The sequence below is a fragment of the Callithrix jacchus genome, chromosome 8 (assembly GCF_049354715.1).
Source record: "Callithrix jacchus isolate 240 chromosome 8, calJac240_pri, whole genome shotgun sequence".
In the NCBI taxonomy this organism is placed as follows: domain Eukaryota; kingdom Metazoa; phylum Chordata; class Mammalia; order Primates; family Cebidae; genus Callithrix; species Callithrix jacchus.
This window is the reverse complement of record NC_133509.1, coordinates 100,248,679-100,276,504: the sequence shown is the minus strand read 5'-3', so window position 1 is coordinate 100,276,504 and position 27,826 is coordinate 100,248,679. Positions and strand designations below refer to the sequence as shown.

The following is a 27,826-nucleotide window of genomic DNA, read 5'->3' as shown; positions in this document are numbered from 1 at the left end:
TTATGAAATAACTGGTCTGTAATTTTCTAAAGTATCAAGATCCTATAAGTCAAAGAGACTGACAAACTCTCCTAGACTGAAGGAGGATAAAGACATTATTGAGACAACTACTAAAACTCAAATGGAATCTGAATATTGAATGATAGTAATGCATCAACATTAATTTCCTAATTTTCACAGCTTTATTATGGTTTTTGTAGGTTACATCCTTGTTTGTAGGAAATACACATTAAAATTTATAGGGTGATAGGGCGTCAGATCAATAATTAACTCTCAAATCGTTCAGGAGGAAAAGTTCTGTACACTGTACGTGAAACTTTCTGAAAGCGTGTGATTGTTTTACAGAGGACTAGAATGTGCTGCCCCCTAATATACCCCTTTGACACAAGGATTATTTTAAGCTGAAGACAACTGAGAAACAGAAAAAAAGGTCTCTGTCCACCCCTCCCACACACCCATTTGACTAAAAGAAGATTTAGATTCTCAATCATCTGAAACTCTTATTGGCCCAGAGAGATGGCACTGAGATAAATCTACATGACAAACATTGATAAACCAACTCTTGTCTTCCAGGAGTTTCATCCATATATTTAGCTTCCTACAGTTTGCTGCCCTGAAAAGCCTAAACCCCTTTGCCTTGTCACTTCTCACCTTATTGTTCTTTGTTCAGATGCTATAAAGGGGCGGGGCGGGGTGGCTCACACCTTTAATCCCAGGAATTTGGAAGGCTGAGGTGGGTGGATCACGAGGTCTAGAGATCAAGACCATCCTGGCCAACATGGTGAAACCCTGTCTCTACTAAAAATACAAAAATTAGTTGGGCATGGTGGCGCATGCCTGTAGTCCCAGCTACTCAGGAGGCTGAGGCAGGACAATTGCTTGAACCTGGGCGGCAGAGGTTGCGGTGAGTCAAGATGGCTCCACTGCACTCCAGCCTGGGTGACAGAGTAAGACTCCATCTCAAAAAGAAAAAGAAAAAAAAAAAAAGATGTTATAAAGTCCCAAGTTTTAGCCACCCACTTTGAGTTACTCATCACTGAGTTTCTATTGCATTCTGCACGTTAATAAACAATTTGTTTTTCTCGTTAATCTGTTTTTTGTCAGTTTAATTCCCAGAGCTCCAGCTAGAGATCCTAGGAGAACAGAGGAAAAAGTTTTTCCTTCCTACACAGTTTCAAGACAAATTATATATATATAATTTATCTATAAATAAATTATATATAACTATACATAGTGATAATTACACATATATAGTTATATATATTTTTTGTTTTATATACATATACACATCATATAATTGTTGTGATGATTAAATGGGCCAATGTGTTTTAAAAAAGACTATGTGTGCTATAAAGGAGTGACTTCCTGCCATTTGGATTTCATGGTCGTATAAAACTTTTTTTTAATGGGAGAAACACTATAGTTACCATTTTTTTATTTAGCCACACAATGACATGAAGAAGAATAATACTACCATTTATCATTATTATAATTTCATAAATGACTATTTCTGTGAGGAGCATCTGAAAAGGGGTCCTGATCCAGACCCAAAGAGAGGGTTCTTGGACCTCAAGCAAGAATTTGGGGCAAGTCTGTAAAGTGAAAGCAAGTTTATGAAGACAGTAAAGGAATGAAGAATGGGTACTCCATAGACAGAGCAGTGGCATGGGCTGTTCAACTGAGCATACTTATAGTTATTTCTTGATTATATAGAAACAAGGGATAGATTATTCCTGACTTTTCTCAGAATTAATTCCAGAAAGGATTCCTGTCCCTTTTAGACCATATAGGGTAGCTTCCCATATTGCCATGGCATTTATAAACTGTCATAGCTCTGGTAGGAGAGTCTTTTAGCATGTAATGAATTATAATTAGTGTCTAATGAGCAGTGAGGATGACCAGAGGTCACTTTTGTCACCACCTTGGTTTTCGTGGGTTTTGGCGAGCTTCCTTACCGCCTCCTTTATCAGCAGGGTCTTTGTGACCTGTATCATGTGCCAACCTCCTATCTCATCCTGGAACTTAAAATGCTTAACCTCCTGGGAATGCAGCTCAGTAGGTCTCATCCTTATTTTATCCAGCCCCTATATAAGATGAAGTTGCTCTGATTTAAACATCCCTGACACTTTGGCAGAGACACAGTCTCAAAATTTAAAAATTAAATATATATTCCTCTAAGAACAACTCAGTACATTGTCCTTATTCTTATCAGTTTGCCATTGCACCAACTTGTGACAGTTTCTTCATGAACCAGGCCATGTCCCATATTTGGGGCCCAGTCTTTCCTCTTTTCCTGCCCATTCACCTCATCTGTAAGGCTTTACTGTCCAACAGGATAGCCACTTGCAGCATGTGGCTATTAGGCATTTAAAATGTGGTTAGTTCATTTTGAGTGCTCTAAATGTAAAAATATGCTGACTTTCAGATATAGTATTAAAAATGTAAAATATCTCAATAGTTTTGTATATTGATTACATGTAGAACTAATAGTATTTTGGACATACTGAGTTCAACATAATATATCATTAAAAGTAATTTTACGGCTAGGCGTGGTGGCTCACAACTGTAATCCCAGCACTTTGGGAGTCCAAGGTGGTTGGGTCACCTGAGGTTGGGAGTTTGAGACCAGCCTGGCCAACATGACAAAACCCCGTCTCTACTAAAGATACAAAAATTAGCCAGGCGTTGGGGCAGGTGCCTGTAATCCTAGCTACTCGACAGGCTGAGGAAAGAGAATTGCTTAAACCAAGGAGTTGGAGGTTGCAGCAAGCTGAGATTGTACCATTGCACTCCAGCCTGGGCAACAAGAGTGAAACTCTGTCTTCAAAAAGAAAAAACGTAATTTTGCCCATTTTCTTTTACGTTTTTAAAGTGGTTACTAGAAAATGTTTAATTATTTATGTGGCTCACATTATATTGCCATGAAACAGCATGCTATAAAAATACTTTCTTTTCCAAATCAGTTTGCCAGCTTTTCTTATGAAGAAAGAGTTGGGAGAGGTAAAGAAATGGGACAAAAGAGCTGGGGGAATGAAGGGAGGGAATAAACACATGGCCTGGGCATTGGGGACAATTTGAAGGATTTGGTGGGTAAAAGTCTTTGTCAGATGCAGATCAAGGAGAGAAAAGAGAATTTAAGAAGTGTTCTCTGTGTTCTGAAACTAATTCCCTGTAATGTTCTTTTAGAGATTTATCTCTAAAGATTGGAGTGCATGTTTAATTTCTTCTTGGTTTCTGTATTACCTTCTTTGATTATGATTCAGGGAAACTGAGCCTCCTGAGGGCTTCAGAATTTATTCGGGCTACTTTATTATTCTCAATAGTCTTTAAATCACTCCACAGAGCTTTTTAGGACTTTTCTTTCCATCCTTTTCTCCCATTATTACCACCCTTCCAAACGGGGCCCAGGGTTACAAAATGAGGGTGGTTGCTCAGTGCTGGGAGGATCCCTCTAGATTTTCAATCCTACCCATCTCCTGCCTAGTTAGACTTCCACACAGTGTCCCTGTGGAATGGACTCTAACAGTGGTCCCTTCATAATGGAGATCTCAACCCACTGAAGCTTTCTTTCTAAAGATGAACAGTCATTTGTTTAATGAGATGTCACTTTCTTACCCTTCTCATAAATTAATGATTCAGGCCTTCCCTTCAAACTTCCCCCAAGGCAAAACAGTCTAAGATACACACCGCTCCATCCCATGGGGAAATCCACTCTGTTTAATGTAGAAACGAGTCTTCAGGACAGAGGCAGGAGAAGAGAGAAACATCCATCACCAACCCTTCTAACCAGCTTCAAGTACACCTGACTTCTTGGAGCTCTGGAGAAATCTGGAGATGTTGCAATCCTTAAGGAATTAGTTGCACAAGAACACAGTCTTTTCTCTCTTCCATTTTTCGCTTTTCTCTACATCTCCTTTTCCAGTTTTCTCTAGCATGTGTCCCTTCCCCTCCCCTCCCTTCTTACAGAAAGAATCTGTAGCCTCTTCAGAACCATGGCGTGTGCACAGGACCAATTTGCCACTTCTCCTGAGGGTATCACATTTTAAACCTTTTAACTGACTGAACGATGAAAAACTGGCTTAAAAGAATTCCAATCTCCAGAGCATAGCTGGAAAGTCTAGTATATTTTGAGGGGCTGGAGTCATTTCCTCGGGCTCTAAGATACAACACTATAGTAAGCTGCTTAATTTAACTGGATGAGGTAGGCCTTTTAGGAGTCTATTCTGAGGAATCTGTTGGATCATCTTGCCACTACAAACCAATATGATGCTTTGAAATGCATAGAGCTGTGGTAGGGTGTAGGCTGAATACTCATTCTGGTGGGCTGCTGGGTACATATCCTAGCAGTAACAAAGCATAAGACTGAGGATTTCTTTTCTCTGCCGACAAATAAGCAAACAAACCCCACAGAAGCCAACAGGGGAAAAACTAGTGTAATAGTTTTCCAATGCCCAGTCTTTCCAAGGCTGGTCCATTTAGGTCTCGGCTCAAATTTCACTTCCTCAGAGATGCATTTCCCTGACTACCTAGTCTATAGTAGCAACTTCCCTGCCCTGTTCACTCTGCACAACATTGCAGTGTCTCATTTGCTTCACAATATTTACTGTTACCTTAAGTTTTCTCATTCACTTACTATCTTCTCTATTAGAACATAAACTCCATAAGGGTAGAAACTTTGTCTGTTTTGTGCTGTCTCTCCAGTGCTTGACAAGTACTGTAACAGGAAAGGGGTTCAGATCCAGACCCCAAGAGAGGGTTCTTGGATCTTGAGCAAGAAAGAATTCAGGGTGAATCCATAAAGTGAAAGCAAGTTTATTTTTTAAAAAATACGAAAATTAGCTGGGCGTGGTGGCATGCACATAGAGTCCCAGCTACAGGCTGAGGTGGGAGAGTTGCTTGAACCCAGGAGACAGAGGTTGCAGTGAGCTGAGATCACACCACTGCACTCCAGCATGGGTGACAGAGTGAGACTCTGTCTCAAAAGAAAAAAAAAGAAAGTAAAAGAATAAAACAGCGGCTACTTCATAAACAGAGCATTCCCAAGGGCTGCTGGTTGCCCATTTATATGGTTGTTTATTGACTGCATGCTAAACAAGGGGTGGATAATTCATACCTCTTCTTTTTAGACCATATAGAGTAACTTCCTGATGCTGCTGTGGCATTTGTAAACTGTCATGGTGCTGGTGGAAGTACAGCAATGAGGATGACCAGAGGTCACTCTCATCACCATCTTGGTTTTGCTGGGTTTTAGCCAGCTTTCTTACTGCAACCCATTTTATCAGCAAGCTCTTTATGACCTGTATCTTGTGCTGACCTCTGATCTCATCCCACGACTCAGAGTGCCTTAACTGTCTGGGAATGCAGCACAGTAGGTCTCAGCCTCATTTTACCCAGCCCCTATTCAAGATGGAGTTGCTCTGGTTCACATGCCTCTAACAATACTAGATGCTCAATAATTACTTGTCAAATGAATGAGAGAGAGAGAAGAAGAAGAAGAATTTATTAGGTCTTAGGAGGGAAATCATGCCCCTCTTTGCTCTTTAGGAGGGCAGGGTAATTGCGAATATTCAGATACTCATCAGACATTGCAGAATATTTAATGAAGTCACAAAGCAGCTGAGGGCCCTGCAGTAGGCTGCCCAATATATCTAAAACAGCAGTGTGCTTTAACTGGAAGTGATACTCCGATTATTTTGTTTCAAGCTGACTGTGGCCAAAATGGGGAGAATACCTTGGAACAGGTTCTTGCCAAAAGGGGATTAGAATAGAGTGAGGGAGAAAAGATTAATGTGAAGTTGATCACTCTAAACTTCAAGAGGTACACACTGTACCTGGGAACACAGCCAAAGCATGAGGCGATGGATGTGGACTACAAGCCCTCAGGTGTAAGCCCTGGCTCACAGAGAAGACACATGTGCAATCAAGTGTGGCCCAGGAAAGATGTGACACTATGGAAAATGAAGTTAATGGGATCATTAAAGATGCAGATGTGCCTAGATTTCAAGGAAGACTTAGGCCTATTAGGAGAGTCATCCCAGATTCTGTGTTGGTAAGATTTCACACAGAAATGTGTGTGGTTCTGTCATACTCTTTTTGGAAAGGCATAAACCTGTGTGAGCCTATGTGGACCAGGTGGACAAAAGGCAGGTCCTCGAGGCTTTCATCCCTTCAAGTGAATACCTGGAAGTGTCTATGGGGGTCAGGGCAAGATAGGTTGTTGGCGGGGGTCTGCTCCATTGATGCAAAAGAATGCTGAGAAGGATAAGGGTGCCCTGCACCATGAGCCCTTTACTTTGCAAAATGAGGCCAGGCACGATGGCTCACACCTGTAATCCCAGCACTTTTGTGGCCAAGGTGGGCAGATTACCTGAGGTCAGGAGTTTGAGACCAGCCTGGCCAACATGGTGAAACACCATCTCTACTAAAAATAGAAAATTAGCCAGGCGTGGTGGCAGGCGCCTATAATCTTACCTTCTTGGGAGTAGGAGATCGGAGAATTGCCTGTACCCAGAAGGTAGAGGTTGCGGTAAGCCAAGATATCACCACTGCATTCCAGCCTGGGCAACAAAGCAAGATTCTCAAAATAATTAAAAAAAAAAAAAGGCTTTGGATCTGTTATCTCATTGTATTCTTATTTTAAACCTGTGAGGTAGGGAAGGTGGTAACTGCTTTTATAGCCATTTGTGAAAGTGGAGACTGAAGCAAAGTCAATTGTGTTCTGTCCAGAGTCAACTTGTTTACAATAGTAGGAGAACCAGTGCTCTCCACCAAGTTTCTAAAAATGTGGACCCCCTGCAACAGAATCACTCAGGAACACATGTAAAATGATCCAACTGTAGGGGAGAGAAAACAGCTTTTCTCTACCCTTCTGAGTTTTTGGCTCAGGCCCCTGTAACAAAAGACAGGTTTACAAGAGAAAAGCATACAAATTTATTTAATAAGTTTAAGTTTTAAACAAAGCACAGCAGCCTTCACAAAGAAATGGAGACTCAGGCTGGGTGCAGTGGCTCGCATCTGTAATTCTAGCACTTTGGGAGGCTGAGGCAGGCAGATCACCTGAGGTCAGGAGTTCTAGACCAGCCTGGCCAACAGGATGAAATCCTGTCTCTACTAAGAATACAAAAATTAGTTGAGTGTGGTGGTGAGTGCCTGTAATCGCAGCTACTCGGGAGGCTGAGGCAGAATTACTTAAACCCAGGAGACGGAGGTTGCAGTGAGCCAAGATCACACCACTGCACTCCAGCCTGGACAACAGAGCAAGGCTTCCTCTGGGGCGGGGGTTGGGGGCGGGGCGGTGAAGAAAAAAATGGAGACTCAAAGAAGTAGTAAAACCTGAGTAGTTTTATGCTAGGTTTGATGAAGGGTAGGGAGTGGTGGAGAAATTAGATAGGACCAAAGGACGTGAGGTAAGCATGGTAAACTGAGGAAAACAGCAAGGCCTGAGAGTTCAGATTCTTCTCTGTGTCCCTTTGTCTTTAGCAGTTAGGATGCTCATTTCTTGCCAGTATAGAGAGGGCATCTCTCACATGAGGGTTTTATGGCCTCCTTCAGGGGAGAGTCAGAAAGTCCTTCCTGGCGGGGCACAGTGTCTCACACTTGTAATCTCCACACTTTGGGAGGCTGAGGCAGACGGATCACTTGAGGTCAGGAGTTCAAGATCAGCCTAATCAACATGGTGAAACCCTGTCTCTACTAAAAATACAAAAATTAGTCAAGCATGATGCTGTGTGCCTGCAATCCCAGCTACTCGGGAGGCTGAGACAGGAGAATCACTTGAAACCAAAGGCAGAGGTTGCAGTAAGCCGAGATCACGCCACTGCACTCTAGCCTGGGGGACAGAACAAGACTCCATCTCAAAAAGAAAAGAAAGTCCTTTCTCTACCGGCCATGTCTCAAAGTCCTTCAGTTTAAAATGTTCGCTATACCAAGGTAGTGTGTCCTGAACCTCATCACCCACTCTGGAAGTTTGTTTTCTTTTCCTTTTTTTTTTTTTTTGGTCTCATTTATGAGGACAGAATTTTTTAATCAGAGGATATCTGGGGTCAGGTCCAGAAATCTGTACTTTTATTTTGAATTCCAGGTGATTCCTATGCATACTAACTGTTTAGCATTGCATATTACCCTTGATCCTAAGGCAATTTGGGGTGTTTGTTTGTTTGAGATGGGGGTCTTGCTATATTGCCCATGCTGGCCTCGAACTTCTGGGATCAAGCAATCTTTCTACCTCAGCCACCTGAGTAGCTGGGACTACAGCCACCACACCCAGCTTCTAAAGCAATCTGTAATCCATTGAGTCATTAGCTTAATTCTGAGCTCATGAATTCCTGTATTCTTTCCCTCAAATAGTCCCTCTTTGAACTGAAATCACAGCATGTTCCTTAGAAGAGAGGGTTGTGCTATTGTAAAGACTAGAGGGAACAACTGTTGACAGGGACTATTTGAAGCTCTGGCAGAGAACACTTGTTAAAACAATCATGGCTAAATCGTAGACTGAAACTCAGCAAAGCCTGGGAATCTGCTCTTCAGGGGTTAAAACAACATGCAGCCCAACATGATCAAGTGTTCCGGGAATAAAAAGAACTGACAAAGAGCTTCAGAGTCATCACAACTGACAAAACCAAAGCTCCATTGGCAGACTGGAGGGTTGTTGAAACAAGATACGCTGCAAGAAGTTCTCCAGCGAAATAAAGAAAGCATTTCAAACAGCTGATGAAAGTTTATAAAATAGAGATGGGGAGGACCTATCACAAGATCTCCAGCAATTTCAGAAAATACCCAGGGCCACTAAAAGTTGATTTTTCAGGAGAGGAGAATGGGAGTTTTAATCTATTTTTTAAATTGATTGATTGATTGAGACAGACTCTCGCTCTGTTGCCAGGCTGGAGTGCAGTGACGTAATCTCGGCTCACTGCAACGTCCGACTCTCTGGTGCAAGTAATTCCGCTGCCTCAGCCTCCTGAGTAGATGGGATTATAGGCATGTGCTACCACACCCAGCTAATTTTTGTATTTTTAGTAGAGATGAGGTTTCGCCATGTTGGCGAGGATGGTCTCCATCTCCTGACCTCAGGTGATCCATACGCCTTTGCCTCCTAAAGTGCTGGGATTATGGGTGTAAGCCACCACACCCAGCCCTGATTTTTGTATTTTTAGTAGAGATGGGTTTTTGCCATATTGGCCAGGCTGGTCTCGAACCCCTGATCTCAGGTGATCCGCCCCATTCGGCCTCCCAAAGTGCTTGGATTACAGGCGCAAGCCACGGCGCCCGGCCATAATCTATTTTTAATGTAAAATACTGAGTTTGTGTGAGTCAGTAAGATTAGTGCCCTTACTTAGGACAATAGTAATTTAGTCCTACTAAGTATCCTTACAAGGTCTCTAGTAGTCCCTTACATTTGTAGAGCTCTTTACAATTTAAAATCACCATGTAGCCTGGTGTGGTGGCTCATGCCTGTAATCCCAGCACTTTGGGAGGCCGAGGTGGGTGGATCACGAAGTCAAGGAATTTAGACCATCCTGGCCAACATGGTGAAACCCTGTCTCTACTAAAAATACAAAAATTAGCTGAGCGTGATGATGCATGCCTGTAGTCTCAGCTACTCAGGAAGCTGAGGCAGGAGAATTGCTCAAACCCAGGAGACAGAGGTTGCAGTGAGTCCAAATCACACCATTGCATTCTAGCCTGTGTGAAAGAGCTAGACTCCATCTCAAAAAAAAAAAAAATTGCCATGTAATCACTCTTATGTGACCATAGAGCACCTTGAAGTTTTCAAAGTTCTTTCATCATACCTTATGACTTATCATCTTCATCACTGCTCTACAGCATTTACCATCCCCATTTTGCAGAACAATTCTTTGAGAAAATATGGGCTCATAAAATTACAGAATCTATCCAAGGTCACACAACTAATTTGTGTTCACTAAGATGTAAACCGCAACTTCAAGGCTTCCCCCTTTCCACATCTGCCTATTACAGACTTCTGCAAAAAATAATAAATAAAATGTAGCTCAGGCAATCATAGAAGTTGAGGGCTATAAGCCAGCTTCCCATTTGACAGACAAGAAAACCCAGGCATGATAAAGTTGAGGCTTTGCCCCAGATCACATGGTTATCAACAGAGCCCAGATACTGGATCCAGTTCATTATCCAGTTCAGAGCTCACTTTGCGCTGCTTCCTCTCATACTTTGTGGATGGCTAGATATAAATCACGTGTGCACATCTGCAATCTTGGAATAAGTGCCTTTAATAGGCTACTCTTTTGAAGTATGGGAGCCTAACGGATTAAACATTCTTTAGGTTGATTTAGAAAGGCAACTCTGGCTTTTGAGTTTAGCTTTAAAAGCTTGCAATGTTTGTCTTCTTACTCCATAATAGTATAATCAGTATACTTACCACATTAAGGTGTTTCTGCATTCAGGAACACCTGCTGTGAGTCATGCCCACATTTCTATTGTTGGTATAGATGGCTGTAAACTCAGATAATGGCAAGACTGACAGAGTTGTTTCATGATAGATTTTGGTAAAAGGGAGAGAATCATGCAGATGTGAAACATGATTTCTAAATTTACCAGTTATCAGAGGCTGCATGAGGGCTAGTCCCACAACATAAGGTAAAAATGAGTATGCCTTGCAGAGATGCAATCAGAAAATTGTAAACCCATGTTCATAGCTGTATTATTCACATTAGCCAAAAGGTGGAAGCAACCCAGGTGTCAGTCAGCAGATGAATGGATAAACAAAATGTGTTCCATGCATATAATTAATTATTATTCAGCCTTAAAAAGGAATGAAATGCTGACCGTGGTATAACATGGATAAACTCTGAAGTCATCAGGCTAAGCAAAATAAGCCAACCACAAAAGGACAAGTCATGTGTAACATACTCGGAGTACTGAAATTCACAAAAACAAAAAGTACTTTTTTTCCTTTTTTTTTGAGACAGAGTTTCACTCTTGTTACCCAGGCTGGAGTGCAGTGGCACAATCTTGGCTCACTGCAACCTCGCCTCCCAGGTTCAAGTAATCTCCTGCCTCAGCCTCCTGAGTAGCTGGGATTACAGGCACACGTCCGGCTAATTTATTGTATTTTCAGTAAAGACGGGGTTTCTCCACGTTGGTCATGCTGGTCTCTAACTGCCGACCTGAGGTTATCTGCCCGCCTCAGCCTCCCGAAGTGCTGGGATTAGAGGCGTGAGCCACTGTGCTCAGCCCAACAAAAAGTAGAATAGTGGTTGCCAGGACTGAGAGGAGGGGAAAATGAGGAGTTCACGTTGAATAGGCTCAGAGGTTCAGCTGGGGAAGATGAAAACATTCTGGAAATGGATGGAGATAATGGTTACACAACACCATAAATGAACTTAATGCCACTGAACTGTATAGTACACTTAAAAATCGTTAAAATGGTGAATTTTATGTTACGTATGTTTTACTGCAATAAACAAGAAAATGAATTTGCCTTGTTTATTGGTTTCTTCCCTCATTTCAATGGGCAATAGAGCATGTGTCCTTTGGGCAACCCAGGGATTCCGCTCAAGCTCCAGATTGTTTCATCCTTCTTCAAAACTTCACTAAAAACACCACCACAAGAAAACAGCAAGACAAATCCCAAAAGTAAAACAGAGGACCTGATCTCTTCAAATGTCAGTGAAAAGATTGGTTCCTAATAGGAAAAAACAGTCCTAAATGACATTTTGGGAGCAACTGAAAAAGTGTGAATATGGACTCAGTATTAAATAATAGTAAAGAGGTTCGCTGCAATGGCTCATGCCTGTAATCCCAGCACTTTGGGAGGCCAAGGTGGGTGGATCACCTGAGGTCAGGAGTTCAAGACCAGCCTGACCAACATGATGAAACTCCGTCTACACTAAAATTACAAAATTAGCTGGGTGTGGTGGCACATGCTTGTAATCCCAGCTATTCAGGGGGCTGAGGCAGAAGAATCTCTTGAACCTGGGAGGTGGAGGTTGTGATGAGCTGAAATGGCACCATGGCACTCTAGCCTGAGCAACAGGAGTGAAACTCCATCTCAAAATAATAATAATAATATTATTAAAGAATAATTATCAGTTATTGTAGATGTAGTAACAGTGATTCTCCTGAATGTCTTTATTTGGGGTAACCACAAGCTGAAGTATTTAGGGAAAAAGTGTCATGATGCTTGCAACTTTTTTTCAAATTGTTAAGGGGTAAATATAATATGTACTCACAAAACAGTAAAATAATAGCACAAAAAAAAAACCAATAACAGCAAAAAACAAAATTGCAAAGACATAGGTAAAACAATTATTCAGTATAAATGATGCCAGGTGTGGTAGCTCACATCTGTAATCCCAGCACTTTGGGAGGCCAAGGTGGGGCTGTCCGCTTGAGCATAGGAATTTGAGACCAGCCTGGGCAACATGGAGAAACTCCATCTCTACCAAAAACACAAAAATTAGCTGGGCACGCACCTGTAAGTCCAGCTACTCTGTAGACTGAAATAGGAAGATCACTTGAGCCTGGGGAGGTGGTACCACTCTACTCCAGCCAGGGCAACAAAGCAAGACCCTATTTCAAAAAATGATGATAATAATAATAATGAAAAAGAAGAAATTATGTGTTTAAAGGTGCTACTCGTATTAGTTTTTCAACATTTTTGTACCTGTGATAATTTTTATTATAAAGTGTTTAAAAATTGAGTATTTTTGGTTTAATAAATATTTTTGTTAATTTTTGTTTATAATTGACACAAAATAATTATACATATTTATGGAGTACAATGTGATGTTTCAATGCATGTATATACTGTATAATGATCAACTCAAGGTAATTACTATACCCATCACTTTAAACACTTCTTTGTAATGATAGCATTCAAAATCTAGCTATATTGAAACATGCACTGCATTGTTATTAGTTACAGTCACCCTACCATGTAATAGAACACTAGAACTTATTCTTCCTCAATGTAACTTTTTACCTGTTGCCCAATCTCTCCCGTTTTCCTCCCCTCCCTACCCTCCCCAGCCTCTGGTAACCACTATTCCACTCTCTGCTTCTATGAAATCTACTCTTTTAGATTTCATATATGTGTGGACATCATGTGGTGTTTGTCTTTCTGTGCCTGGTTTATCTCACTTAACATCATGTCCTCCAAGCTCATCCAGTGGTCACTATTAAATTGTGAATTTATGCCTCCTCTAGTCAAACCAACATTACCACCAGTGCAGGGTGTACCAGGCACTTTGCTAAACCTTCACATACACTATTTTATGTGATTCGCACTCTGCCTCTATCAAGGCTATTGTCTTTACCCTCACTTTTGCAGATGAGAAACTGAGGTGCAGACATTAAGTAACCTCTCCGAGATTACACAGCTAGTGAGTGACAGAGCCAGAGTTTACAGACAGACAGTATGACTGTAGAATGGGTTACATCTTTTGAACTGGAAGCCCTGAAGAAAATTTTAGATACTGAGGCAAGCCTATAATGGAGATGTGTGGGGGACCCTCAAATCACAGTCATTAAGGGGGTACCTCAAGGGTAAGATCTGCTTAGGCTGAAGAGCCTAAAAGAAATAGCCTCTGTTCTGTGTATTCTAGAAGTGAATCTGGGTATTTTGCCCCTCCCAGGGAAGCTGAGACTGTTTTACAGCTATTATCTCATCTGTAGCCCTAGGCGGGATTGGAACTGGTATAAATAATTCTTTCTAGTTTCAGCTCCCGAGACTTGCCCGAGGCTTCTGGCTCTGTGGTCCACACCTGGCTTCTGTAGACAGCAACAACAGTAACTACAGCAGTTGACATTTGTATAATACTTGCTATGTGTCAAGTACTCTTCCAAGTGCAAAGCCCTGCAACATTTCTATGGAGTGGAAATATTATCCCATTTTAGAGATGAGAACACTGAGTCACAGAACATAAGTAAATCCCCAAGGCCACCACCTAGTAAGTGAAGGAAACTGGCTCCTGCTCAGGGCTTTTATTAATCCAGATGAGACCCAGAAGCTGCCTTCTGGTTCTTACCTCTCCTGGGGAGAATTTTGTCCCAGTGCTTGCCCCTGACCACAGGAGTTGAATGAACTCATTGCTGACCCCCACCCAGGTGGCACTGAAAGAGGCCAGCAATAATGGCCTCAGTGCCTCTGCCAGATATGTGAGCTTGTTCCATACCCAGATATGTTCCATACCCTGCTCTCTCTAAATTTTACCTTTGGGCCTTTGTTTTTACAAAACAGCAGTAACTCCCAGGTGGTTTAATATCGGAGATCATCACCCCACCTTGCTGCCTGCTGAGGATCTCATGGCCCAGTCCTAACAAACCACAGAAAACTTGCATGCTTGTCTTCAATGGAAAGAAGAGAAGGCTTCCTGGTGGGTCCTAACTGATGGAGCCAACCAGAAAGCCAGCCACTGGACAGGGGTATAAAGCAAGGAAAGGCAGTCCTCTCCCAATCCCCCACCCATACTCTCCCACCTGCCATGTCAGGAAGTGTTGGGTGAACCTCTTCATAGTCAGGTGTTAGTCATGCTTCCTCACTCCTAATAGGATGTCCTATATTAGGGACATCCTAATATGGGATCCCTTGGAGGCAGCAATGTCTCACCCAAAGGAATGACTCTGGTAACATAATGATAATCAAATGATGATAATCAAATTAGGCTTTTTTTTTTCTTTCTGCTGTAGGAAAAAAAACTTTTTCTTTTTTTTTTCTGCAATGGAGTTTCACTCATGTCACCCAGGCTGGAGTGCAATCGTGCGATCTCTCCTCACTGCAACCTCTGCCTCCTAGGTTGAAACGATTCTCCTGAGTAGCTGTGATTACAAGCACCTGCCACTGCACCCGGCTAATTTTTGTATTTTTAGTAGAGATGGGGTTTCACCATGTTGGTCAGACTGGTTTTGAACTCCTGACCTCAGGTGATCCACCCACCCCAGCGTCTCAAAGTGCTGGGATTACAGGTGTCAGTCATTGTGCCTGGTTGGAAAAAAAAAAATTCTGTTCCTCTTCACTGATCTCCTAGCTTCCCAGTTAGCCAAGGCTTTGTGTTTAGTGGTCAGTCTTAGCTCATTTTGTCTTGGGGGTAGTGGTGGCAGCAGTTAGCTAATGGTTTCTCTATAATTCAAGGGTCAAGCCCAGGAAGAAATTACATGGCGGTGCCCCAGAGGTTGAGGTGGGGATTGGGTAGAGAGAAGCTAGGGCTTTGTGGATGAGAGAGAGAATGGATTCTATAAGTCTGGGAGGACATTAAGGAGAGGTATCCTCAAATAATGGAGACTTGTGCCTTTTCTATAAAGGGCTCTGGAGGTTGCAGGTGCCTAGGGGAGCATTTGGTGCCTGGTAGTCAGAATGTCTTTGTAGGAGAGGTTTATGGGCAGCAATCTGGTTGAAAGGCCGGGAGGGGTGGAGGATGCTCTAAGCTGTTTACATGGCTACATACATGAAAATGAGAAAATATTAACTACATATAACAAAGAACAGGGGTTGCTGACCTAGATTATGGGGAGAAGATCTAAAGTTTCCTCAACACTCCTTCTACCACCACCAGCACCCAAACTTGGCACGTAACTAATACCTCAAGGACAATCTCTAACGATATGACCTTGAAAACATTGACAAGGGTCCCTTTGGCAGAGCCTGTAGGTAAAGTAGGCACTTTGAGGGGAAACCTTTTAGTCCAACAGCTGTGTCACATAACAAAAGAAGCAATATTAATAATGGTGGCTATTGTATTGGCTAACTGAATCCCCTGCCCATTTTTCTATTACCAAGCAGGCCCCTGGATTCTAGTATGACCCAACAGAAAAGAGAGGATTTCAATAATCATTAAAATTGGGGATTGTACGAGCCAGGGCACGGTAGGGCTCAGAGCATGATTCCGCTTGATTTGAAAGGTAAAGAGATGTGCATTTCCTTGCTCCTTGGCGAAGTGGAGCAAATTTGTACCTGTTATTTAGGCATCAGTGGGAGAGTGGTGGAGGGGGGAAGGAGATAGACTGCTCCTCAAATCACCAGGCAGCAGGAGAAGCTGCCAGGCCCTGCCCCCCTGCATTTGCCTTTAGTTGGCAAAAGACAAATTAGCCCAGCACCTCCTGAGCCGAGTTGCAGTGCAGAGTCTGCAAGAATGTTTGCTTGGGGAGCGGCACTGTTCTTTATCTCAGCAGGTGTAATTCCATCACATGATTGTCTTGGATCTGCTTTCCCCACTCCAGCCTGAGCTTGCCAATTCAGAAAACTATAGCTGAGAAATAAATAGTTCTTCTCTGTGTCAGCCCAGGATACACTAGGGGTCCCTTTATATGGAATAGAATGAGCAGTTCCTTACTGCTGGAGTTAGAGAAGGCCTCTCTCACTGTCCTTGAGGGCTTCAAGCCAGAACTTCCTCTTTGCAGGAAACTCACTGGCTTCCATGGGAAGCCAAGCTGGGCCTGCAGCCTGCCTTGCCCATGCCCAAGCTTTACAGGTCACCAACACACCAGTCAAAGAAGACTAGGGCCTTCACAGGGACACAGACACAGGGCTAAGTACTATCCTGCCTTGGAAACTTTGGGTACAACCTTGGCATCTCTAGCCCAGAGAGTTATTTCTATTGCAGTTTAAGGTTACTACCTTGGGCAGGTAACTTTCACCTTCTGGAAACTGCTGACAAGAAAGCTAAATAGGAGGGGCCTCCCCAGCCCAAGCCTGGAAAGTTCAACCATTCAGCCCAGGAGCCAAGATAAGGTGAGCCTTGTTAGTGTCGGCAGCCTGGGCCCACTCATACCTAAAAGACTCATAGGGTCCTGTGAAGCCAGGTCAGGGTCTGACCTTCCTCTTTCAGGCTACTGATGTTCCCTCTGCATGTCTGTTGCAGGACTGAGCTGGCTTGGGAGACTCTGGGGTTTCTGCACAGCCCTGACAGGGACCAAGAGAATAGAGACTGTCATTGAGTTATAGGGACTCCTTTTTTATTTTTAGTAGAGACAAGGTCTTGCTATGTTACCCAGGCTGTTCTCAAATTCCTGAGCGCAGTCCTCCCACCTCGCCCTTCCAAGTGCTGGGATTACAGATGTGAACCACCGCCCTCAGCTGGAGTACTTACTTGAAGTTCAGATTTCTGGGCTCCTTCCAGAATGAAACACAATACAAAACCATAACACTTAATGATTTTTTTTTTTTTTTTTTGAGATGGAGTCTCACTCTGCCACCCAGGCTGGAGTGTAGTGCCACAATCTCAGCTCACTGCAACCTCCACCTCCTGGGTTCAGGCAAGTCTTCTACCTCAGCCTCCCAAAGTAGCTGAGATTACAGGCGCCTGCCACCATGCCCAGCTATTTTTTTTTTTTCTGTATTTTTAGTAGAGATGGGGTTTCACCATGTTGGTCAGGCTGTTTTTGAACTCCTGACCTCAAATGATCCACCCACCTCAGCCTTTAAAAGTACTGGAATTACAGGTGTGAGCCACTATACCCGGCCACCTAATGATATGTTTCTTATGAACCTACTTCATGGTTATATAAGCGAGACGACAGACAAGGAAATCTCTGTACTGTTGTCTTCAGAGCTTGTTAAGACACACAGTAGCCACTCCAGTGCCTTAGCCATCTCTGACAGGTGCTAGATTGTCCCCATTTCCTCCTCATGATCTGCTCTCCACCCTTCTTTACCCTGCTCTCTGCCCATGAGGCTGGGTAACAAGGATGACATCAGTAGGCTGCCCTTGCCCTCCAGCCTCTAGGGGTTGGCCAATGAGGTCGGCATATTTATTTCTCTGGCTCCTTCCTGCCAGATGTCCCTCTCTATTAGCTTTTCGAATTCCCTTAATGGGTTCCACCCCCTTGTCCTTACAGACATGGTAGTGGCTCCTGCACTTACCAGCCCGAGGGTAGTGCACCTCCCTTTTGCATGGTCTAAGCCCAGTCCATGCTTTGTAAATAGTAACTTTATTACACTCTTTCTAAATGACTCAATTTAAGGCCATCCTTTTTATTTTTCTTGGCTGGGACCCTAATGGATGAAACCTTTAGAACATTTTGCCCTTATGGGGAAATTTTACTTGATTTTGCCCTCTCTGAACTTTCTGCACATAAAATTTTATTTTCTCTTTTTATTTTTCTTTAAGACAGAGTCTTGCTCTATTACACAGGTGGGAATGTAGTGGTGAACTCCTGTACTTAAGCAATCCTCCTGCCTCAGTCTCCCAAATAGCTGGGACTATGGGTGTGCACCAGCACACCCAGCTAATTTTAAAATATTTTTATAGAGACGGGGTCTTGATATGTTGACTGGGCTGGCCTCAAGCGCCATCCCACCTTGGCCTCCCAAAGTGCTGGGATCATGGGCATGAGCCACTAGGCTTGGGCTTATTTTCTCTTAGTATTGCTAAAGTAGTTTTTTAAATTTAAAATATATACAATAATTTTTTGTTAAAAAGCAAGATCCTTATTATAATTGCTTTCAATAGATAATTTTGGATAGTGTATTAGTTCGTTCCCTATTGATTATAACAGAATATATGGCACTGGGTCATTTATAAAGAAAAGTACTTCATGTCTTACAGTTATGAAGGCTGAGAAGTCCAGGATTGAGGGGCCGCATTGGTGAGGGGATTCTTGCTGGTGAGGACTCTCTGCAGAGACCTAAGGCTGCATCAGCAATCGCATGGTGAGGGGCTGAGTGAGCTCACATGCTTGGTTAGGTCTCTCTTCCTCTTCTTAAAAAACTACCAGTTCCACTCACAAGATTATCTACTAGTCTATTAGTCCATTAATCCATTAACCTATAAATGGATTAATCATTCATAAGGGTTAAAGCATCTTGATCCAATCATCTCTCAAAGGCCCCACCTTTCAATACTGTCACATTTGGAGATAAGTTTCTAACACATGAAATTTTGGGGACACATTCAAACCATAGCAGATGATAAATAAGAAAAAAAAGTCTTGTAAATTTTGCATTTCAAACCAGCACTGACAGGTGTTTCCGATGCATGCTATGGCTTAGGAAGCACTGCACAAGTCAGCTCTTCAAGCTTTTCACAGGCAGCTGTCCTGAGACATCAGCATCCCCTTCCCTCCATTAGAGCCTACACCAATGAGTTACATAAAGCGATTTTATGTAAAAACAGCCTGATATCTCTAATTTGGAAAGTCCGTCCTTAATACCTGGTTTTGAAGTCCAGGAAAGCTGTGTATGTTATTTAACTTAAAAACTGAAATATGGGCTGAGCACAGTGGCTTATACCTGTAATCTCAGCACTGTGGGTAGATTACCTGCAGTCAAGAGTTCAAGACCAGCCTGGCCAGTATGGCAAAACCCCACCTCTACTAAAAATATAAAAATTAGCCAGGCGTGGTGGCACACGCCTGTAATCCCAGCTACTCAGGAGGCTGAGGCAAGAGAATCTTTTGAATCTGAGAGGTGGAGGTTGCAATTAGCAAAGATCACGCCACTGCATCTAGCTTGGGTGACAGAGCAAGACTCCGTCTCAAAACAAAGAAAAAAAATTGAATATGTATATCTATAAATTTAAATCATATATATAACTTGAAAGTTATTTACACTCAAGTCTTTTCCTAAAATATACATTCTTCCATATTCCCTATTTTTAAAATTATCTCTTTGTCTCTCAAGCTCAACAACAACTTTTCTGCAAAGCTCTTGATCCTTCCACATCTGGCATGAAAATATTCCAAGTTATCTGTGTTGGCAGATGGAGCTGTGCTGAACGGAAGCTTTATCCTGGATTCGGTCTTCTGTCCCAGCACGAGCACCTGACTCAACTTTGGAAGTGTGGAGAAGGTTATGGAACTTCATCCTGCCCTAGTTCACCTCCCCCCACTTCCAGTCCTACCCTCTTATACTTCTTCTTGGTCCAAATGGATTATCCCCTAATTTTTCCCCTTAAAGATATCAATAGAACATTGATTATCCATACTGTATGCTCATTATTGTCCTGAGTTGCTCCTTAGAAGCTGTTGCTGAGTACTGCTAAGTATTAAGCCAGGTTCCTGTGGTCTGCTCCTGCACCCTAGAAAGGCCTTACATGAATTAGGCTGGGATGAGTTCCAGCACATGGGAACTATAGGAAAATCTAGAACAGAGGTAAACTGTGACCTTAGGAATCATTTCTCCTTTACACTGATGTGTGACCTGTTCTCAGCAACTTCACACTGGCCACTTTTTTTTTTGAGACAGAGTCTTGCTCTGTCTCTCAGGAGTGCAGGGCACAATCTCAGCTCACTGCAACCTCCACCTCCCAGGTTCAAGCAATTCTCCTGCCTAAGCCTCCTGAGTAGCTGGAATTATGGGTGAGTACCACCATGCCTGGCTAATTTTTGTATTTTTAGTAGAGACAGGGTTTCACCATGTTGGCCAGGCTGGTCTCGAACTCCTGGCCTCAAGCAATCTATCTGCCTCTGCCTCCCAAAGTGCTGGGATTACATGCGTGAGCCACCATGCCCAGCCTATAATTTTGTATAAAACAGACCAAACTAAAATACAGACTTGCCCCAAAGATCTGAGGGGCCCAGGGAGTGAGTACAGATGGAAATCCACATACCACCTATATAAAAATTATAAATTTTACCAAAAAACTGATAAATAAAATATTTCAATTCCCCTATACTAACAAATATGCCTTCATAAACACAAAATATACATACAGATACAAATATACAGCTCTTGAAAAAGAGAAAGAAACGGGCTAATCTGGAAGGCCAGGTTCAAATATGGAATTCTTGAACTTCTCAGAGCTCCATGCTGGCACATGGTGGAATGGAGAAAGCTGGCCCCTGACCCACCCCCGACTTCTCTTCCTGGCCCAGGCTCTTGTCCCACAGGACAAGGCGCCTTGAGTACATTCACAGAGACATGACCAAGCTCCATCCACATTTCCACTCTCACCTCATCACACTCATTGCACACCTTTCATGCCTAGGAGTAAGTACAATAGTAGTATGCTCTGTCCTCAGGGAGGCGTACCTGCAGAAGAAGTGGCCCAGGCCCAGGAATTAGGCACTAGAAGGGAAATATGGGCCCTGCATGGGAACATGCCATTGGCCTTGTGGGTTCTTTCCTCTATGAGAGGTATAGCCAAAGTGGGCCAGAGTGAGTCCCTTTAAAGCATGGGACCCTCTAAAACATGGGACCATAGGCAGAGGGCATAGCCGGTGAAATAAGATAACTGAGATGGCAGATACAACCAACAGTAGGAAAATCACTAAAGAGATCATGAACGCTCCAGGTAAAATGTTGGTCCAGGAGAGGAGAGGAGAGAGATACCTAGGAAGCAGAGGTGAGCAGACACGTAGAATACAGAAACCGGTGCTTCAGCAAATTCTACCTGGCTTCCTGGGAACCTCCCAAGTCCTGGGTTCAGCCCCTGCCCAGAGTACTCACACTCCTCTACTGGGCCCTATAGACCCCCTTAGAATGTAGACCCTTCTTTGCCTAAGCTAGTTGCAGTAGGTTACTGTTACTCGACAAAAATAAAGTCTTGACAAGACACTACTTCATGTGGCAAAAAAAACTGAAGTTTTCCCAGAGAGAGAGAGATGGCAGAGAAAGAAAAGGGCCTAGAGACAGGTTTGAGAAAGACATAAATTTAAGACGCAGAAAAAGAGAAAAAAAGAACCCAAGAAAGAGTCATCAGAGGAGTAGGGGAGGAACTCGCTCACCTGGGTGAGCATTTCAGAAAGACGAGCTGGTCAGCTGAATGATGAGGCCTGCATAAAGATCACTGGAATTGATGACTAAAAGGTCACCGCTGACCGTCAAGAAAGCACAACTAGAGACGACTGTTGGCAGACGGATGTGCCCCGCTGTGCTGGGGAGATGGAGCAGCAGCTGTTCACACATGGCCCAGAGCTTTCTCCTGCCCTGTATGGCTGTGAGTATGACCCCTCTGCCTGTTTCACCATCTCCTTCTACTGAGCATGCTGGGGAACCCTGGCACCCTTGGGGCCAAGGCAGGTTTGAAGTGTGTTAAAGAACAGGGAGTGAAGTACCATGATCCTGGATGTGACTCCTTAAGGACAGAGTGTCTGGAAAAAACCAACCAACCAACTGAAGAACCACTGGGTTTTAGGGGATCCCTAGTCTTTACTTGAAACACTGGGAATAACCTCTTCCTCTTATTCTGCATTCCCTTAGGATAGTTAAGGAAAAGTCCCAGCCCGGGTAGGTAGCGACCTCCGCTGCTCTGCCTGCCTGCTAAGGTGAGCCAGCTTCCCATTTCCTCATCTTGTCTCAAGGGGTGTATGTATGTATGTATGTATGTATGTATTATGTATGTATGTGTGTGCAGGGGAGGATCCCCTACAGAGTCTTTCTTCCAAGTCCCAGCAATAGCCAAGGCAGGAGCATTGCTTGAAGCCAGGAGTTCAGGACCAGCCCAGACAACATAACAAGACCTCATCTCTACCTACCAAAAAAAAAAAAAAGGAGCTGGGCAAAGTGGTACACATTGTAGTCCCAGCTACTCGGTGGGAGAATCATGTTGAGGAGGTTGAGGCTGCAGTGAGCCACAATTGTGCTGCTGTACTCCAGCCTGGAATGAGACCCTGTCTCAAAAAAAAAAAAAAAAAAAAAAGTCTCAGCAATTTGAGTGTAACAACAAATAAGTAAAAATAACTTTTTATTTAAGGAAGTCCATCCATGGCTCCTTGTTAATACGGCTGACAACAGGAGAAGCTAGGCTGTGAAGCCTACAGAGCATTTGCAAGGGAGGCAGCCTGCCTGTAGCCAGAGAAAATGATCCATGGGACAGCCTGGGCCCATATTCTCCACTGTAATGGTTGCTCGGAGACAGCCATTAAGAGAGAATTTTGAAAGTATGAGGTATGACCCTCCCCATAGACCCGCCGCTCTGATTGGCTTGCTGTAAGCTCTCACCCCCACTCTACTTCCCCTCACCCTTCAACCACAGTTCCCAACCTGAGTGATCACCAGGCTGGGTGACCCCTCCACACCCCCTGCCAAGGATGAAAGGGAGGCCAGAGTCCAGTGGCTGGTCCTTCCTGCAGAGTTTATGAAAAGGGAACAGTGTCAGCAACGCCTCCCTTCCCCCGACTCGGCAGCGTGCAGCATCAGCACTTCCAGCCTCCCCGGCACAGTGAACTCCATGGAGAAATACAAAATAACTGCTCATTAGAAAAATGAGAGGGTCCTGACCTTTTCCCATTGATTTTCCCCCTTTTTTGATTTAAATATCTGCAGCCCCTGGGTGTTAGCATCCCTTGTCAACTTTCTCTGTGAAGCCATTTCCCGAGGGGACAGGATGTTTTTTAACCTACACATGAAGTTTACTTTTCTCCTCTAAGGACCTAAATAAAGGGAGTTTACTAAACAATATTTTCACATATTTCACTCGATCCTCTTAATTGCCTTGTGAAACAGGTATTATCTCCATTCCACAAGAGAAAAACAGATGTTCTGAAAGGTCCAGTGACTTGCTCAAGGCTGCTGAGTTTGTAAGTCTTGGACTGAGAATTTGACTTCTGCCTCCTGACTCTAAAGTCTATGCCAGGCTAACAAATCTCTGGGTGGGGGCTGGCAGGGCGGGAGTGTAGTATGGGAGAGAGAATCTCAAATCCTGGTCTCTCCCTCTTTTCATTGAGCCCAGACATTGGGAGTTAAAAAAAAAAACAAAGGCTGGGCACAGTGGCTCACACCTGTAATCCCAGCACTTTGGAGGCTGAGGCAGGCAGATCACTTGAGGTCAGGAGTTCGAGACCAGCCTAGCCAACATGGCAAAACCCTGTCTCTAATAAAAATACAAAATATAGCCAGTGATGGTGGTGAGCCCCTGTAGTCCCAGCTACTCGGGAGGCTGAGGTGGGAGGATTGCTTGAACCTGGGAGGTAGAGGTTGTAGTGAGCAGAGATCGTGCCACTGCACTCCAGCCTAGGAGACAGAGCAAGACTCTATCTCAAAAAAGAAAAAAAAGAAAAATATTTCAAAGAGAAAGAGCAAAGAAAATATACTAACCCTTAGAGCAATGGCTATAAACTTTTACAAATGTGACCCATTTGTAAAAGTACATTTTATATCTTGACCTGGTATATCACACATACACAAACACACACACACACACACACACACACACGGCCAAAGGTTTTAGCAAGAGTAATATACTCTGATATATTTTGTTCTACTTCATTGAATTCTTTTTCCCCCTTTTAATGATTGTTTGACCCACAAAATTGATTTCATTACCCACAATTGAAAAATGCTGCCTTAAAGCATAAACTACGCGTTCAGAGACAAGCTCTCATACTTCTCTTGTATAAAGTACCAAATTGTACAGATCCCCAACACACAGTCCATGTTCAGGAAATACTTGTTGAGCCTCTGGGCTTTTAAGGAACCAGTAATCCACAACTTAAACAACTTGTTCTGGAAACACTCCAGTTTGGTTTATGTGGAAAAGATCATTCTAATTCCAAATCCCAACAAACAAATCATACACACACACACACACACACACACACGCACACACACACACAAGAAAAACCTGGAAATGGATTTCTGTTGTGACTCTAGACTTGAAATTTTAAAATAAAATATTAGCAAATAGATTTCTTTCAGCAGGCATGAGTTAAGTGTCTGCCCTGTGCTGTGCCCTGTCCTAGCGGCTAGAGATACAGAACAAATGAGATCCAGTCCCTGTCCTCAAGGAGCTGGGGAGCGGTGGGATTGGGATGGCACAGGCTACCAGGGAGTAGGAGGAAGTTATCTACCCAGCCTAGAGGGCATAAAGATGGTTTCCTTGCAGCTACTCAGAGCCTAGACTTGAAAGAACGTAAGTTAGATGGGAAAATAAATGGAGGTTCGCTTGAACCTGAGAAGGACAAAGGTTTCAGGCAAAAGGAATAGCATGTGCAATGCTGTGGAAGTCACAGTTGTCTATCCCATAACCAGTCCCTATGTTCCTTGCTGGCAGTATGTCAATTATTTTGGGAAGGAATGAAGAGAGAGTTCTACTACCATTCTATGTAATTTAGCGGGGAATCCTAACTAACATGAGCCAATCATCATACCACAGGATCCTTGCCAATCATTGGGTTAGGAATGAGCATAAGAAGACTCTGGCCACTGAAATTTGAGGAAAGAAATTCCAGGAACAAGGTGTGAGAAAAGACAGACAAACCTTTGTCTGTCTATTTCTTTCCGGAAAAGAAATAGTCTGTTTCCGGCCGGGCGCAGTGGCTCACGCCTGTAATCCCAGCACTTTGGGAGGCTGAGGCGGGTGGATCACAAGGTCAAGAGATCGAGACCATCCTGGTCAACATGGTGAAACCCCGTCTCTACTAAAAATACAAAAATTAGCTGGGCATGGTGGCGCGTGCCTGTAATCCCAGCTACTCAGGAGGCTGAGGCAGGAGAATTGCCTGAACCCAGGAGGCAGAGGTTGCAGTGAGCCGAGATGGCGCCATTGCACTCCAGCCTGGGTAACAAGAGCAAAACTCCATCTCAAAAAAAAAAAGGAAATAGTCTCTTTCCTTCAACTAGATGCTTTATTGTGTCAATGAAATTCCTGGCTGTGATGTGATTATTTCATGACCATGAAGTAATCTACCTGAAGTGTGGCAAATCAGAAAGGCAGAAAATCCAGGGACCTCGATTATCTTGTTGAGTACCTGAATTAACCAACCCTAAAGCTACTCTATATATCCCATGACATGATGTTATATAAGCTAATCGATTTTCCTCATCATAAAAGTAAGTTCAGTCAGGGTTTTGTGTTACTTGCAGTCAAAATGAACTGGGTACAGTTGAATTTACCTGCATTACGAGCTATTTGGGAGCCTGAGGCAGGAGGATCACTTCAGCTGAGGAGCTGAAGGCCAGCCTGGACAATATAGCGAGACCCATCTCTTAAAAGAATAACAATAAATTCAGGTCCCAGACAGATGAGAAGGCAATAATAATAATAATAATAATAATTAAATAAATGCAAAAGCTATAGAGATGGAAAAGGTATGTCCTGGGTTCTGCAAAGCAAAAATTGAGATCCAGAGGCCAAATCATACTATACTACAGACTTTAGCTTCCACATGGGATACAAATGGCTGGTAAATATATAAAAAACTCAACCTCACTATTAAAGATAAATGCACTTTGAAACTACAATGAGATGTCATTTTTTACCTCCAGATTGACAAAGATCAAAAAGCTTAATTCTATCCGATATTGTCAAGAGGAAACCAGCACACCTATTTGTTACTGATGGGATGGTAAATGGCAGAAATCTATGGATGGAAATTTGGCAACAACTTTCAAAGCAAAAATGCACTTGACCCAACAATTCCAGTTTTAGGTATTTATCCTACAGACATAGTTGGATATATGAAAAATGGCCTGAACAAGGATGCTAGTTACAGCATTATTTGTAAAAGCAAATTGCCTAACAACTATTTAATCGTTCATTAATAAGGGAGTAATTATAAATAAATAAATAATTATATTTATACTGAGTTATATGCCACCATTAAAAGGAATGAAACAATTCTATACTTATTGATATGGAACTATATCCAATAAATATTGTCAATCAAGAAAAGCAATATGTTAAATAATACAGAATGGTATGCTACTAATTTTTTTTTTTTTTTTGAGACATAATTTCACTCAGTTGCCCAGGCTGGAGTGCAGTGGCATAATCTCAGCTCACTGCAACCTCTGCCTCTCGAGTTCAAGCCAGTATGCTACTATTTATGTATACAGGGAAGAATATTTGAAAATGCATAAGCCACATTTGGAATAATCACAAGAAACTGATAGCATCAGGTGCCCTAAGGAAGGGAATTAAGTGGCTGGAAGTCAGAGGAGGAAGGGAGATTGACTTCCACTGTATACCTATACATACCTTCTGAATTTTGTGCCATGTATACACATTGTGTAATCAAAATAATTCATTAATAGAAGGAGGAGTTAATTCCCCCAAATAAAAGAATATCTTAACTGAAAATATCACAAGCTATTAAGCTCAAGAGAAATCATTTGATTTTTTCTATCAATGCAAAAATGGCACTTAATATTCAATACACATTCATTTTTAAGTGTAAGTAGAGATAGAATGAGTCTTCTTAATAAAGAGTACCTAATACTGGACATCATATTAAATTATGACTTTTGTAGAAGCCATTGTCAGTCCTTAAAGATCATAATAACTTGCCTCCAGAAAAAAACTAGAAAGAAAGCTATTCTTAAAATTAAATTAGTAAGATCCTCACACCACAAATGTAATTAGCTACATATTTGAAGGTAAATCGAAAGATTGTAATTTGTGACTGACGAGATTAAGAAGAGACAGTATTCCAGTCCAGATGTTCTGGGAGTAATTTCAGGGAGGCAGGAGAAGAACATAACAGTAATGCTGCCAGCAGAAACTTGAACCCTAGTTGGAAAAAGACCTAGTGCATGAGGGGGAATCAGTCAACCCAGCAAACACATCAGTGCCCTCTAAACATGGCTAAGGGGGGTGAGATCTCTTTGCTAAGCAGACTTCCACATATACTTCCAGCCTTGGATAGCCAGACCTTGCCTTAGTTAGGAGAAAATTCTTGAAATTCGCTCACCCCTTGGTCTGATTTCATGTTTCCTAAGCATCTCTGGACAATCTGGTTGTCTCTGAGGCTTATCTAAGGAGGGAACAGATAATGGTCAGGCTGACTAGAGCATTCTGGTCCACTCAAAGATTGTGTTTTAACTGGAAACTGCTAAACTGCAAAGTCCCATTCCAGTTTCAGAGGATGTCCTCCAGTCCCCACCACTATCTTCCACCCTGGAATTAGCTGAGGTCCCAGTTGTAACTCCATTGTAGGCCAGCTTGTTACAGGTGTGTCTTCTGTAAAAAACAAAAAA

At 42.8% G+C, this 27,826-nt stretch overlaps 1 protein-coding gene across 10 annotated transcripts in view; it reads left to right on the top strand.

Annotated features, from left to right (window-relative positions):
* LOC118144963 (uncharacterized) overlaps positions 1–19,895 on the top strand; it is a 59,881-nt gene extending 39,986 nt beyond the window's left edge. For 8 of the 10 annotated variants that reach the window (XR_013521269.1, XR_013521265.1, XR_013521264.1 and 5 more), the window contains 2 exons: positions 18,519–18,622; positions 19,592–19,895. Coding sequence is in view for 1 of the 10 variants with exons in the window: in XM_078335174.1 (XP_078191300.1) it covers positions 19,592–19,642 (51 nt within the window). In the remaining 9 variants the exon portion in view is untranslated. The remainder of the gene's footprint in view (positions 1–18,518; positions 18,623–19,591) is intronic. The other 2 variants (XR_013521266.1, XM_078335174.1) reach the window with 2 other exon arrangements.
* Positions 19,896–27,826: the final 7,931 nt, after the last annotated feature.